At 43.3% G+C, this 14,035-nt stretch overlaps 1 protein-coding gene across 1 annotated transcript; it reads right to left on the minus strand.

Annotated features, from left to right (window-relative positions):
- Nucleotides 1-10,965: 10,965 nt before the first annotated feature.
- Nucleotides 10,966-13,516, minus strand: rpz2 (rapunzel 2). The gene is made up of 2 exons (XM_084485117.1): nucleotides 13,402-13,516; nucleotides 10,966-12,004 (listed from the first exon to the last, which is right to left on the minus strand). The coding sequence occupies exon 2, from the start codon at nucleotides 11,945-11,947 to the stop codon at nucleotides 11,258-11,260; it is 690 nt and encodes a 229-aa protein (XP_084341243.1). The 5' UTR covers nucleotides 11,948-12,004; nucleotides 13,402-13,516; the 3' UTR covers nucleotides 10,966-11,257.
- Nucleotides 13,517-14,035: the final 519 nt, after the last annotated feature.

The raw sequence follows: 14,035 nt of genomic DNA on the forward strand, positions 1-14,035 counted from the left end.
TGCAACCACTGCTTTGTCTGCGGAGAGTCAGGACACAGAGCAGTGGAATGTCTAAAGCGGACTACGTATCAGGGAAACGGGACCAGGTCTCTGCTGAGGGACAGCCAGAGACCGATGCACAACCCCAGTCCCCACGTGTAAGCCCCAACCACAAACAGCTCCCAACACAACCAAAACAAAAACAACCGCCCATACTTACTTGTAATAGTAGCACAAGCTGTAAAATACCCCTAGTTGGAAAGAAAGCCCTGCTTAAATGTTCACTCAGTTGATATCCAATAACCGTGTTGTTTGACAGTGGTTCCCAGGTTTGCATAATTGACAAAACGTGGGCTGACACTTACATTCCCCATCACACAGTGAGACCGCTGCAGGAACTGGTTGATGTAGATTTGGACGTCAATGGATTAACAGGTCATGCCATCCCCTACGATGGGTGGGTTGAGCTCACTGTCAACCTCACAGGGAGTGACGACCCTAATCTCACCATACCAGCCCCCTTCCTAGTCAGTCAGCTGTCAATGCCCCAGCCGTTACTTGGAGCCAATGTAATTGAGGAGATTCTCAAGGGACAAGATGACGCCACAGTGGCCAGTCTCCTACGCGGTGCGTTTGGGACGGCAGGTGAACAAGTGGTGGCCATGGTCAATTACATTGCAACTTCAGCACCTCCAACCCCCTTGTCCTGTATGAGCCCACAGAGGAGAGCACAGTTTTAGACCAGCTGAGTGTAGGGGAAGGCCTGCTAGAAATCAATAACACCCAACGTCCCTATGTCAAAGTGCCCATCTCCAATCACTCAAAGCATGAAATCACCCTGCCAAAAAGAACCACCCTAGGAACCATCCAGCAGGTGGCGAAGGTCCTCGAGGCTGACGCACCAGAGTTGAAACAAGGGGAGCCCGCATCGACAAAAGTAGCATCAGCGGAAGTTAACAACGTTGCCTCACCTTCTGAGCCCTGGCTACCGCCTGTCGATGTCAGTCACCTGACTATCGAACAACAAAAGATGGTTAAAGAAGTACTGTATGCAGAGTCTGGGGCATTTGCTCATGACAGTAATGACATTGGGTGCATTCCTTCTCTGAAAATGGAGATCAATGTTAAAGATGACAATTCCAACACAAAGAGCCTATGCATCTATCCCCAAGATGTACAAGGAGGTGAAGGAGTATATCCAAGAGTTGTTGGTGAAGGGATGGATCATTAAGTCCTGATCTCCCTATGCGGCCCCTGTCATATGTGTTAGAAATAAGATGGCTCATTGCGTCTGTGTATTGACTACCGGCTCCTAAATAACAAAACAGTGACCGACCGACACCCTCGAATCCAGGATCTCACTGACTCTCTTGGAGGATACAGCTGGTTTTCGATCCTAGACCAGGGCAAGGCGTATCACCAAGGCTTTATTGCAGAAGGATCAAGATACCTGACTGCTTTCACTACTCCTTGGGGACTGTATGAGTGGGTCTGGATACCCTTCGGACTATCAAATGCCCCAGCAGCCTTCCAAAGGAGCATGGAGGAGATGCTCGACACGCTCCGGGACGAATGCTGCATCCCCTATTTGGATGACGTGCTTTGCCTCTCACGGTCCTTTGAAGAGCATGTACTAGTCCTGCGCCGAGTCCTCCAAGCCCTACAACAGCATGGAGTGAAGCTGAAACCAGAAAAGTGTGAGCTACTCCGAGGTGACCAAAGAGGTCAGATATGTTGGGCGGCTTGTGTCTGCTGAAGGAGTGAAAGTGGATCCCAAAGACCTTGAAGCAGTGCGGGTACTAAAACACAAAGCACCAAAGACAGTTGGAGAAGTCAGGCAGCTGCTGGGATTTCTGAGCTATTATCGAACGTATGTGCAAGATTTCTCACGAATAGCCAAGCCCATATATGATCTGCTAAAAAAAAAAGACACACTGCCATCCACGCTGCAATCCAAGCCACTACGAGGCAAGATAAAAGGTGTTCAACAGTCCTCCAGAACCCCAGTAGAGTGGGAAGAGGGACACCAGCAGGTCCTTGAATGCTTAATTGACAAGCTCACCCAACCCCCAGTACTGGCATACCCAGACTTCAGTTGTCCTTTCACACTTCACACAGACGCTTCACAAAAAGGCCTAGGTGCAGTTCTCTATCAGAACCAAGATGGGAAGTGGTGGGTGATAGGCTATGGGAAGGCTATCACGTACTTTAACACCGGCAGAACAAAACTACACCTACACAGTGGGAAGCTTGAGTTTATGGTGCTGAAGTGGGCGGTCTGTGACAAATTCAGAGATTATTTATTCTATGCCCCTCATTTCACCGTCTTCACAGATAATAATCCACTGACATATATTCTCAGTACTGCTAAACTCAATGCAGTAGGCCACCGCTGGGTGGGACAGCTAGCTGATTTCCACTTTGACATCCGATATCGGCCAGGGAAAACAAACATTGACGCCGACACCTTATCCCGTCTTCCACTTGACCTCGAGGCCTCCATGGTAGTACTCGAGTACTCGAGTACTCGGAGGGGCTGTCGGAGGATGCAGTGTGTGCTTTATGGGAAGGAACTCGAAGGGCCCAACAGGGAGACATTGCCTGGGTGGCAGCCCTTAACTTAACATCCCAAACCCAGTCTCACATGGAGCCTTTGCAGACTATCAGCCATGATGAGCTGGTAAAACAACAGGACAGACGTAGTGCACGGCCTACTCTACAGGAAAACCATTGATCGCAGACAACTGGTCCTGCCAGCCATCTATAGGCAAGTAGCACTAACCCACTTGCACGACAACATGGGCCATGTTGGCGTTGAGAAAGAATTGAGCCTAACAAGGGAGCGTTTTTACTGGCCTTTCATGAAAAGGGAGATTGAAGAGTACATAACCAAAACATGCTCTTGCATAAAGCAAAATAAACCAGTCACACATGAAAGAGCACCCATGGGGAGTATCACATCTAACTCGCCCCTTGAACTCGTGTGTATCGACTTCCTCCACTTAGAGGCCTGTCGTGGTGGGTGTGAGTACATATTGGTGGTGATAGACCCCTTCACCAGGTTCGCACAAGCCTACCCCACCCACAACAAAGCGGGCAAGACAGCTGCTGACCGACTCTTCAACTATTTAATTCCCCGATTTGGATATCCCACCAAGCTTCACCACGACCAGGGTCGGGAATTTGAAAACAAACTGTTCAGATCACTCAGACAGTTATCTAGTGTTGGCCACTCAAGAACCTCCCCCTATCACCCCCAAGGCAACCCTGCGGAGAGACTAAATCGCACCTTGTTGCAAATGCTACGGACCCTAGGAGAGAATAAAAAGAAAATTGGAAAGACCACCTACCTCACATGCTACATGCCTACAACTCCACAAAGCATGAGGGCACAGGCTTCTCCCCTTACTACTTAATGTATGGCCGTCATCCCCGCCTTCCCGTTGATCTCCTCTTTGGTCTAATAACAGAGGAAGAAGCTGAAATAGAATAGCAAACGCAAACAGCCAACAGTCAAGTGCCAAAGGGAAAGACCACTATGACAAAAAGAGCAAAGGTGTAACTCTTCAAGCTGGAGACCGATTCCTAGTACGTAAACTCAATGAGAGGGGTGGGCTGGGTAAGCTCAGGCCATATTGGGAGAAGATCATCTACATTGTGAGAGAGCAGGTTGGGGATAACCCTGTCTACAGAATAAGCCCAGAGACAGGAGGTCGCCCCGTCCGCACCCTGCATCGAAACCTGCTGCTCCAGGTAAACGACCTACCAGTAGAGCCTCCCCAAAACCAAGTCACAAAAATGCCCAAGTCGCAAAAGAAAACCAAGAAGTTCTCTGAACCCCTGACACCCACAGAACAGAGACAGAGCTCTGATACAAGTGACTCTGAAGAGGAGGGTGTGCCTCATTACTGGCTACGGGTACCTGTGGAAAGAGTTGAGAGTAACTTACCAGGTTCAAGTGTCACCACCCCATTTCAAAGTAGACCTGCACGGCGTACAACCCAGATCAGACAGAGAAACAATATGGAACTGGAAAGAGAAATGGAGAATGTCATGGACGGGACCCGTCCATGGACCCAGAACAAACAGTGAAAGTGAGTGGGACAGGGGTCAGTCTCAACAGGACATGGGTTAGGCTCAGTGTAACAATGAACAGGATGAACCTCAAGTGACTCACCAAGAGGAGATGCCCCAGAACCGCAGCCCGAACCCCAAGTCACGCTTAGACAATCAGTAAGAGAAAGGAGACCTGGCTACGTGTTCACATACCCCTCCCTGGGTCAGCCAGCCTACCAGTTACGTTCCACTGTGAATGCAGTTGAGATTCAACCAATCCATTATGGTCACCTGTTCTACCCCCATCCCTATGGCCATGCTTTTCAACCCCCATCTATCCCTCAGTATCTATACTCACCGACTCATTGCCTCTGAACTTTGGGGAGATACTTACATACACATACATCCAGATCATACACAGGGTTTTGAAGAATTCAAATCACGTGTCAGGAGCCACTTTTTTTTGTTGGGGAGTGTGTGGTACACTCAAAATCAGACCACTACTTCAATAGGTAAAACCTGTGGTCATTAATTTACTTTTGAGTTTTATTTATCACTTCTTAAATTATTACGGTCTCATATTGTTGTGATACAAATTATTTGCATTAGAAACGGAAGGGCGGAACCAAAGTGTTTGCGTTGTAGCCGGACTCCTATGGTTGAGGGACATTTCCGCTTCCTCGCCAGACGGATTTTGGAAGACGTTAAGAAAGTTTCGTTGCATTGTTCCTTTTACTTATATCAACCTGCTTTTCAGGGGCCGTATTCACAAAGCTTTTTATCTTACCGCTAGGAGTGCTCCTAACTCGCGCTAAAACATTTTACGTAGGAGTTTTTTCTTAAAAGTTATTCACAAAGGCGCTGAGACCTACTCATACTAAGGATAAATCACTAGAGCCGTTTCTCAATACCAAGTACGCAGACTACGTACTCGCGGACTTGGAAGTACGTACTTGGCAAGTCCGGACTTTCAAGTACAGACTTCCGAGAACGCGAGTACGCACCTGCAATTGGAACAGCAGCGGACTCGATGATGCATCCTGGGATATTTAACGGTCCCAAGTCCACACGAGTCAACTCCGATGCATCCTCGGTAGAACGGCCTCATCGGCCTCTCTGTCACATTTTGCTTTAAATCGAAAGAAATCCTTGTAATGAATCAATTCTGAAAATATTTAGGTGTGCCAGGACCACGCTTGGGTGTCCCAGGCACACCCATGCACACCCGTGGCTACGCCACTAAACACTTTAAATATCAGCCCATACTGCCGTTCAAGTCCTCCTATCATGATGAATGAAGGAGAAGACAACGTGAAACGCAAGCGAAAGCCCAACTGGTCCGACTCCCGACTCCTTAGAGCAGATTATAAACTCAATACAATAAATTATCTTACAATAAATGATTAGATAGTAATCATAAGTAATAAGTAAAGTAGTTATAGGCCTATTATTTTTTACTTCAAACCATTTATTTTTATTTCAAATAAATAATGATGATTAAAGTGTTGTATTACTATTAATACATGAGACAAATAATGATGGGTTAAGTGATTTATTTATATTTATATATTAAATAATTAAGGATGATTAAAGGTACATTTGTAACATTGCCCCCGTGTGTTTTAACCATCACTGATGGTTGCGATATTCCTAAATCGTCGTCATTGCAAAGTTGCATTTTCCCTGTTGCTAAATATCGGAGTGTTATTCACTAATTCCACAAGAATTCCACACAAACAAGTTTGATACCCTCATGATTTTGCCTATATCGCCTTATCAATTCACAGTCTTCCATTGTCTCCATAACGTCTCGCAGCCAAGTCTTACTGAGTTAGGAGTCCTCTCGAGGACTTTTAAGCTCTCCTAGACTTAGGTGCTACTTTTAGGCCTAAAATACTTTGTGAATTGCTCTTAGTGAAAAAAGTTAGGAGTCCTAAATTTAAGACTGACACGCCCATTATTTTTAGGAGTTACTCCTAAATTCGCCACTTATGACCTACTTTTAGCCCTAAGATTCTTTGTGAATACGGCCCCAGGTTTGTACATTGTGAAAATCACACCAATCACTATATTCATTAATCTGAACATTCTATAACAGGGTTGAGGAACTTTGAGTTCAGTTTGAAGTCCGTAATGTTGAGTTATTTAACTTTTGAAAACTTCTTTGTTTGTTTTGCGCCAAACTGCAATATAGAAAAATGGCAGTTTGCCGTTCGCATTGTATATTTTTGTGGGAACACACACATAGTAGAATATATTTAAGTTTATTTTGGCCCTGAACACCTGACAAACATGTTTAAGAATATATTTCATATGGTTAAGAGATGGATGATAGGATATTAGTTAGTTATTATTATTAGTAGTAGAGTATAAGAAAAGTGTTTATGTTTTATAGATAAATGTTAAGTCTGTCAAATCATTCATTGTAGTTAAGGCCGTCGTTTATTGTAAATTCCCTAGGTGGTTTATTGTCTTATTGTTTTCTTTGGTGGAACAGTCTTTTAAATGACTTGTTATTGTGGTTTAAAGCCATGTAATAATAACACTATGTGAGATAGCTTAAAACAACTAGCGAATAAGCTGAAAACAGGCACTTTAACTTTAACTAATGTGAATTTTGATAAAAGGAGTTGTGTATTTATTTTAATGTGAATTAAGAGTGGAGAGAAACGATACATGTGAGCCTCACTTTTTTATTGCACTTTTTATGATTTATTTGTAACAAGAGAACCTCCAAAGGGACAATTTTGACAGACCCTTTAACCAGGGAAGAGTTTTTATTTATATGTGATACTTACTAGGCTACTGTGAATTAAAGAGACGGATTTTGGAAGACGTTAAGAAAGTTTTGTTGCTTTGTTCCTTTTACTTATATCAACTTGCTTTTCAGAAATCCTCTCAACATCTATTTGTTACTACCGTCCTGCCACTTGGGACCGGTAACATACAGGTACTTTCCTCGCCACACCTTACAAAGAACATAACTGACAGTCACAGCCAAACAATAATCATGGGAGATTTATGACTTACAACCATGCATACACACATTCAGACTGTTCATGCACAACAATGGTGTTGCTGTAACCTAATTATTAACTATGACCTCATGTGGCATACAAGGAAACTCTCATCTATCTCTCACACACATGCACGCACACCTCACAAGGTCTGTGTAAAGAACACACTGACAATAGGCATGTAAAAGGCCAATGTGTGAGCAAAATAAACACCTGTACCACACCAATAACTATTAAGTTAGGTGGTACACAAGGCACTTCGCTATATCTCACTAACACTTTTTTTCAAAACCAGCCCAAACTGTATATCGCCCAATGCTAACTTTTCCAGCCTAAAGTGATGAAAAGTAGCCCAATTGGGAGGGGAACAGCCCAATCTTGCAACACTGGTTAGTGTTTTTGGGGAAAACTGATCCAAAGTTGATCAGGATGATCAGCGTATTCTGGAGTTTCTAACAGTATAGATTTGCACAGCTGTTTCGATTACTGATAGTTGTAACACATTGGGTTGGAGAGTTCGAAGTTTAAAATATCCTACCAGGTAGAGAACAAGCGAAAACATATCATTGTAGGCTAAATTGGCAATGGCTGGGGCAGAATGGTTCTCTGCTTACTAAGAGCAACCAATCTGTCCATCAGGAATCCTGAAGTAATAAGTTTGGCTAATGAAATCATAGGTGGAATGTAAAGGTACTTCTTTGGAAGATGCCATCAACCGTCCCTTGGAACCATTTCCTTGACACGCCTTAAAAATAACATAACAAACATTTATGAAATAGCCTCAGCTTGGATCTGGTGATAGGCGAACCGTACAACAAAAGGCTGAGGAGTTATGAGTCTTTAAAGTTTTCAATTAGTTGCCATAGCGCCCCCTATGGTCGTATTTGGATGAACTTTAGCGAGGTTGACCTTGACCTATGCTTCTTTAAGTACTTATTTTGTGCGATGATTGATTCAAGTTAACCCCACCTTTAGTCACCTAACATTGATTGGGCTAATTTGGACGTCCAGCCGCCATTTTGTTACAGGTTCTTGTTTCCCTAGGAACATGTGCTCCACATTAGGAGAGACAAATGTCTACAGGATTTCATGACTGTAGGTGAAAGGGGTCAGAAAATATGGCCGTCAAATGTATGCATTTTCAGTTTATGGTTATAGCTCCCCCTATCGCCCGATCTGGATACAATTTGGAGAGGTTCATTTTGATCCATGTGCCTTTGACTCCACCAAGTTTGTTGATTGGGTTAATTTAACCCTGCCTTTTGGGGATAAATTAAATGTGGACGATTTTGAGCCTCTGGCGGCCATATTGTTTTGTCAATCGACTTCATCTTACTTTAACAGTTAGAACTTTGGTCCCCAACAGCCACTAAGTTGGTCCTGCTCAATTCAAACATTCCGTCTATTAACTGTGGTAATTTTAGTCACGTCAGTCAAGGCACTTCGCTATATCTCACTAACACTTTTTTCAAAACCAGCCCAAACTGTATGTACCCGCCCAATGCCAACCTTTCCAGCCTAAAGTGATGAAAAGTAGCCCAATTGGGAGGGGAACAGTCTAATCTTGCAACCCTGGTAAGTGTTTTTGGGGAAAACTGATCCAAAATTTGATCAGGATGATCAGCATATTCTGGAGTTTCTAATGGTATAGATTTGCACAACTGTTTTGATTAGTGATAGTTGTAACACATTGGGTTGGAGAGTTCGAAGTTTAAAATATCCTTCCAGGTAGATAACAAGCGAAAACATATCATTGTGGGCTAAATTGGCAATGGCTGGGGCAGAATGGTTCTCTGCTTACTAAGAGCAACCAACCTGTCCATCAGGAAGTAAGTAATACTTTTGGCTTATGAAATCATAGGTGGAACGTAAACGTACTTGTTTGGAAGCTACCATCAACCGTCCCTTGAAAACATTTCCTTGACACACTGTGGCCGGCTGCTCGGATTCGCTGTAGGACTTGCTGTAGGTGGAACCTGTGCTCCTCCCAAGACTGGCTGAAAACAGTCATTCAAATATGCTGCAGAGAAGTCACCAACCTCCCTCAGCACATGGTCCATCAGTCTTTGGAATGTGGCTGGCGCCCCCTGGAGCCCAAATGGCATGACCTTGAACTGGTACATCCCAAAAGGGGTCCTGTCAACCTGAAAGCAGTCAGTTCCCTAGCCTCGGGTGCCAAGGCTAATTGCCAGTAGCCTTTGCTCAGATCCAGCGTAGTGATGTACTGAGCTCTGCCCACTCTCTCCACCAGATCATCGATTCGGGGCATGGGGTAGGGGTCAAAATTGGAAACTGTATTCAAGTATCTGAAGTCAATACAGAATCTGAGAGATCCATCTTTCTTGGGCACAAGCACAATAGGACTACACCACTCACTACAGGTGACCTTGATTATCCCCAGCTCCAACATCAGCTTGATCTCCTTCTGCAGAACAGGAATCAATCACTCAGGGATCCTGTAGCTCTTCTGCCGGACTGGAACATTCTTCATCAACCGAATCTTGTGTTGGACCAACGAGGTGAAACCTGGTGTTTAATTGAAAAGCTCTGGCTGACTTGGAAATGAGACCCGATGTCCAAAACTACTATCCCTTTAATTTCCTTCCTGCCAGGCTTCAATAGGCTTAATGCTTATGGTTACTCCACACTTGGAAAATAAAGCAACTTAAAACTTTAATTCGGTATAGCCCTATCGTTACTAGGGAAATAAGTTGACATTTAACCCCGTACAATAACAATATAATTATGTATATAATTTATCTGAATTGTTTATTCTTACTTAAGTCACGCCCCGGAAACTAGTCGCCCTGTTGATTTTCATCAACAGTTAAACGCAAAGTTTAACATATCAGTTTAAACAAAAAAAATTTATGGCAAGAATATGAATGTGTATATATGAATGAATATAAATGTTGATTATAATGAAGAATTAAATTAAAATAAAAAATAAAAAAGTTTAAACAAAAAAAAAAGACTACTTTCGTCTGGAAAGATTATATTGAAATATAACATAAGCTTTCAGAAACGAATGAGCTGCATCATGGACAACAGTCAACAAACTCTTGTCGCTTTCCAAAAAGAAACACCTTCATCTTACCTATAAGTTGTATATTCTCAAAGGTATGCAGGACAAGATCTTCGAATAGTAGCCTACTATTCTTGTATGCCTAATAGGCCTTATTGACTTAATCGGTCAATGTGTTGCCGACAGAACGGAGAAGGAAACTGAAGAGGGTCCGGTTGGGTGTTCGTTCGTTGATAACAGCGTACTCTGGCGGCGGGATGGACGTATTGCATTTCGCATATTAATATATTATATTACTTGCACTGACAGTGCTTATAAATAATAAAATAGTATGTCCACTCTACCTACAAATTCTTAATTATATTTCGTAGTATAACTTTTTATTTTTTAACATATTGTCTAATATCAACCCAAGCACGCTGTATATACTGTTGGCCTATATTGTATTCATGCATAAACTGTCATTTCCATCTGCCTCATGTGTATAAAGAAACCTGGTAATCATTCCATATTCATTCCAGCATCTTTGCACTCTGCAGTGTTGCAACAACTATATCTATATTTAGAGAAATTGTTATATTTACCTTTGATTAGCTTAGTTCTTTGTTTTAGCTGTATGTCTATCCTGGGTTAGTGCATACAGTTCATAATGTATGTATAGTCCAAATGCTATAGGTAAGTTGGAAGTTCTCTGATATATTTAGCAATTTATACCTATTTTTTAAGAGAAAAATAGCTAGAACAATTGTACTGTAATTAAACACATGTGCCGTTCAGAGTTTTTTAACCTCCCATCTCCCCCAATGGTAAAGTAATATCAAAGCGTGAAAGTAAATAAACCTTGTAAAAAACAACAACATTTGACACATTACAGCAGCATTTATTGAGGCAGCTAATGCACAAAAGCATGGTCTCCATTAAACTAAATATCACACCCAGCATTGATGTGTCAACCAAAATAATGAAAACAATAGAATATGTGGCAGGCATCCTGACTATACAAATAAATCTCTAAAGTATTCCCGGCATGATTAAATATCTTTGGATTGGTCGAGAGTGGATTCAGGGAGTAAAGTGACCCCACCCCACCTGAAGTGCTTCCATAATGATATGGACAATATCGTATCCCCCCACCCCCACCCCCCCATCTCCCCTCCCCTCCGACCTCCCCTTTCAGAACCTACGGCGGGCTCTCATCCTTGCATTGACTCAGCACCTCCTCCATCTTCCTCTGGATCTCCTGCACCCTCTTGGCCCACTTCTGGGCCACCTCCTCCTCGTCGTCCTCCGTCACCGCCGTGTAGGCCATGAGCGCGATGAGGCCCATGTGGAAGAGGTGGCGCAGGTGGGAGCAGCGGTGCTCCATGACGGTGCGGTCGCGCTCGCAGTGGTCCAAGTACACCAGCAGGAGGGGCCGGCCGAACACCGAGCCCTTGCCCATCACGCCGCGGTAGTAGACGTCCAGGCTCATGTCCGCCTTGTCCCGCTCATAGACCCTCTCGAACGCGCTCATGTGGTGGTCGGCGGCGGCCGGTTCCTTCTTCACCCGGGTCACCATGTCACAGAAGGCGGCGTACTGGTGCTTGATGAACTCCTCGTACTTGCCGAAGGTCTCGTTGACCTCGTCGATCCGGATCTTCTGCAGGCACTGCCGGTTCTTGGCCGAGATGCTCTCCATCTGGGTGTGCAGCGCCTGGAAGTCCTTGTCCATGGGGTGGGCCTCATCCTCCTGGAGCCCCTTGCGCAGCAGCCCCACCAGGGGGGAGATGATGCCGCAGATGGGGTCGACGGAGGAGGCGAAGGACGAGACCTTCTCCACGCAGCACAGCACCTTGACCACCGTCTTCTTCACCTGAGCGGCGTCGGCCATGGCTCCTGCTTCACGGCCGCTCGGCTGCTCCGTACTAGTAGAAATTTGGTGTGGAGACTGTAGACGGAAACACAGAAACACAGTTGGTTTTAACCAACATCGAAGTCTATCCTGATCTCTTTATTATTGTAGGAGCCTAAATGCCTATTTGTTCTTTTTAAGTTGATATTTTATGATAATGTTTGGATTTTCACGAGTGAATATTATAATAGTCAAGTGTGGTAATTCGGAATACATATAATTTTATTTTGAAATTCAATTGCATTATTTTTGGTGCATGCGCACATTTAATTACTTTATTTTGAAGTGTGAGGGGAAAATTTATTGTGTAAACGACGTGAGACAGACAGCCAGGATTAACAAGTGTGCTACACAGTTTTTTAACCTCTCTCTCTCTCACCTCTCTGACTCTCATTTTATTATAACCTCATATTGTGGAAAAGGATTTTTGTATTTTGTTTTTGAGAAGAAAACCTTTCAAACTTCGCGTTGTGGTCCCGTGGATTCTTTTTGTGGATATTGGACGAGGTAGGCCTATGTGTCGAGGGGAAATACGGAACGGCAAGCTGGAGCTTCACTAATTAGACCCAATAGACAATACAACCCTGCAATTATTATTCAAAAAATATATGATATTATCATCAGTTATAATAGATCAGCTTTGTGTGAAAGGTGTCTTTTAACAGAGAAATGAGTAAGACCCGAGGGGCTTGGTTAAATGTTTGTTGTCATTGCTGCATTAGCGTCAGTCTGTCACCAAGGGAAACCGAGATCAGATGGTGGGTGGGGTGCATGCCTCTCAATGTGCAGCGCCATCAACATGTATGTAATTAGAGGAGCCTGTGAGCCCACCATATGTCCACGTCTCCACTTACATCTTAATTCCCCGCAACGTAAAACCAATGTTTGGCCCACACAGTTATCCAATTTTTCGATTTGATGGAATTAATCATCTCTTCTAATTATGACCATGTTATTAATAATTGTAGATGTCCCTAAGTAGCAGTGGCACTTTATTTTACAAGGCAAGATATGATCACACCCACTTACACGGAATGAAACTCTTTGTATCCATTCATATCTATGATCTTAATCACCAGATACATATCCTGTTTCTCAGGAAAAATAACTTAATGAAAAGTGGATAGTGGGTGTGTCTTAGGTCTTAGGCCTATTCTTTACGTGAAGGATAAACACATTTTAATATATTTGATTCCTTTTATAGACATATCCAGATTGCATTATTAAATAAAGTCACATAGCAGTGCTCTTACAATTATTTGTTTTGATGAGACTGATGTCATTCCTTGATTCTTAACTATACAACAATCAATCATTGGACTTCCTTTCTCTTTCATCTGTTCAAACCATGTTCAATCGTAATCAACTGTAACGCATGTTAAATGCTCTCGTCCAACACGCTATAACTGATTAATACTTTAACGTTGACTTACCTGAGAGGAAACAATTGAGGTTATTCTGTCTACATAGGATGTCAGACATCTCCTTCCACCATTTTCCTCTGTAGTCAAATAAGGACAGCCCCTTTGTTCCAAATAAGGGCATAGGAACGGGGAAGTGGTTTGTATTTGACGAGCGCTGATTTGCTAGCGAGGAATGTCGTCGACCAGGAAGGGGAGTGCTTAAACACCACGGTGCGGTGCGATTCGGTTTTTAGAAACACCAGCTGAGGACAGGGCGGGGCAGTGTAAATCGTTTGGGTTGTTTTGGTCATAGCAAACCCTCCTAGTCCGTGTTGGTTAAAATAAAATACGCAAAGATCTTATTTATAAGATATATCTTATTTATAATACGAGTAGAAAAGCCAATGAGAGCATAAGTAAAGATTATAAACTTGATATATCCTGCAGGATGTGAATCTTGAATCAAGCAAAAGTGACTAGTTCCTGTCGTCAGCTGTGTTGATCCGGTGCATTTCTCCTATATGACGGAGAGAACAGTCCAGAAACAATGGATGGTCAATGCGGACAATTTAGGAAGCACATGTTCCACAGCAACATTTTCAACCGCAGAGAAACTCAGTTCATTAGAAATGTAGCCATTATTTGTTGTACAGGTGAATAATGT

Source organism: Micromesistius poutassou, assembly GCF_964030765.1.
Source record: "Micromesistius poutassou genome assembly, chromosome: 20".
In the NCBI taxonomy this organism is placed as follows: Eukaryota; Metazoa; Chordata; class Actinopteri; order Gadiformes; family Gadidae; genus Micromesistius; species Micromesistius poutassou.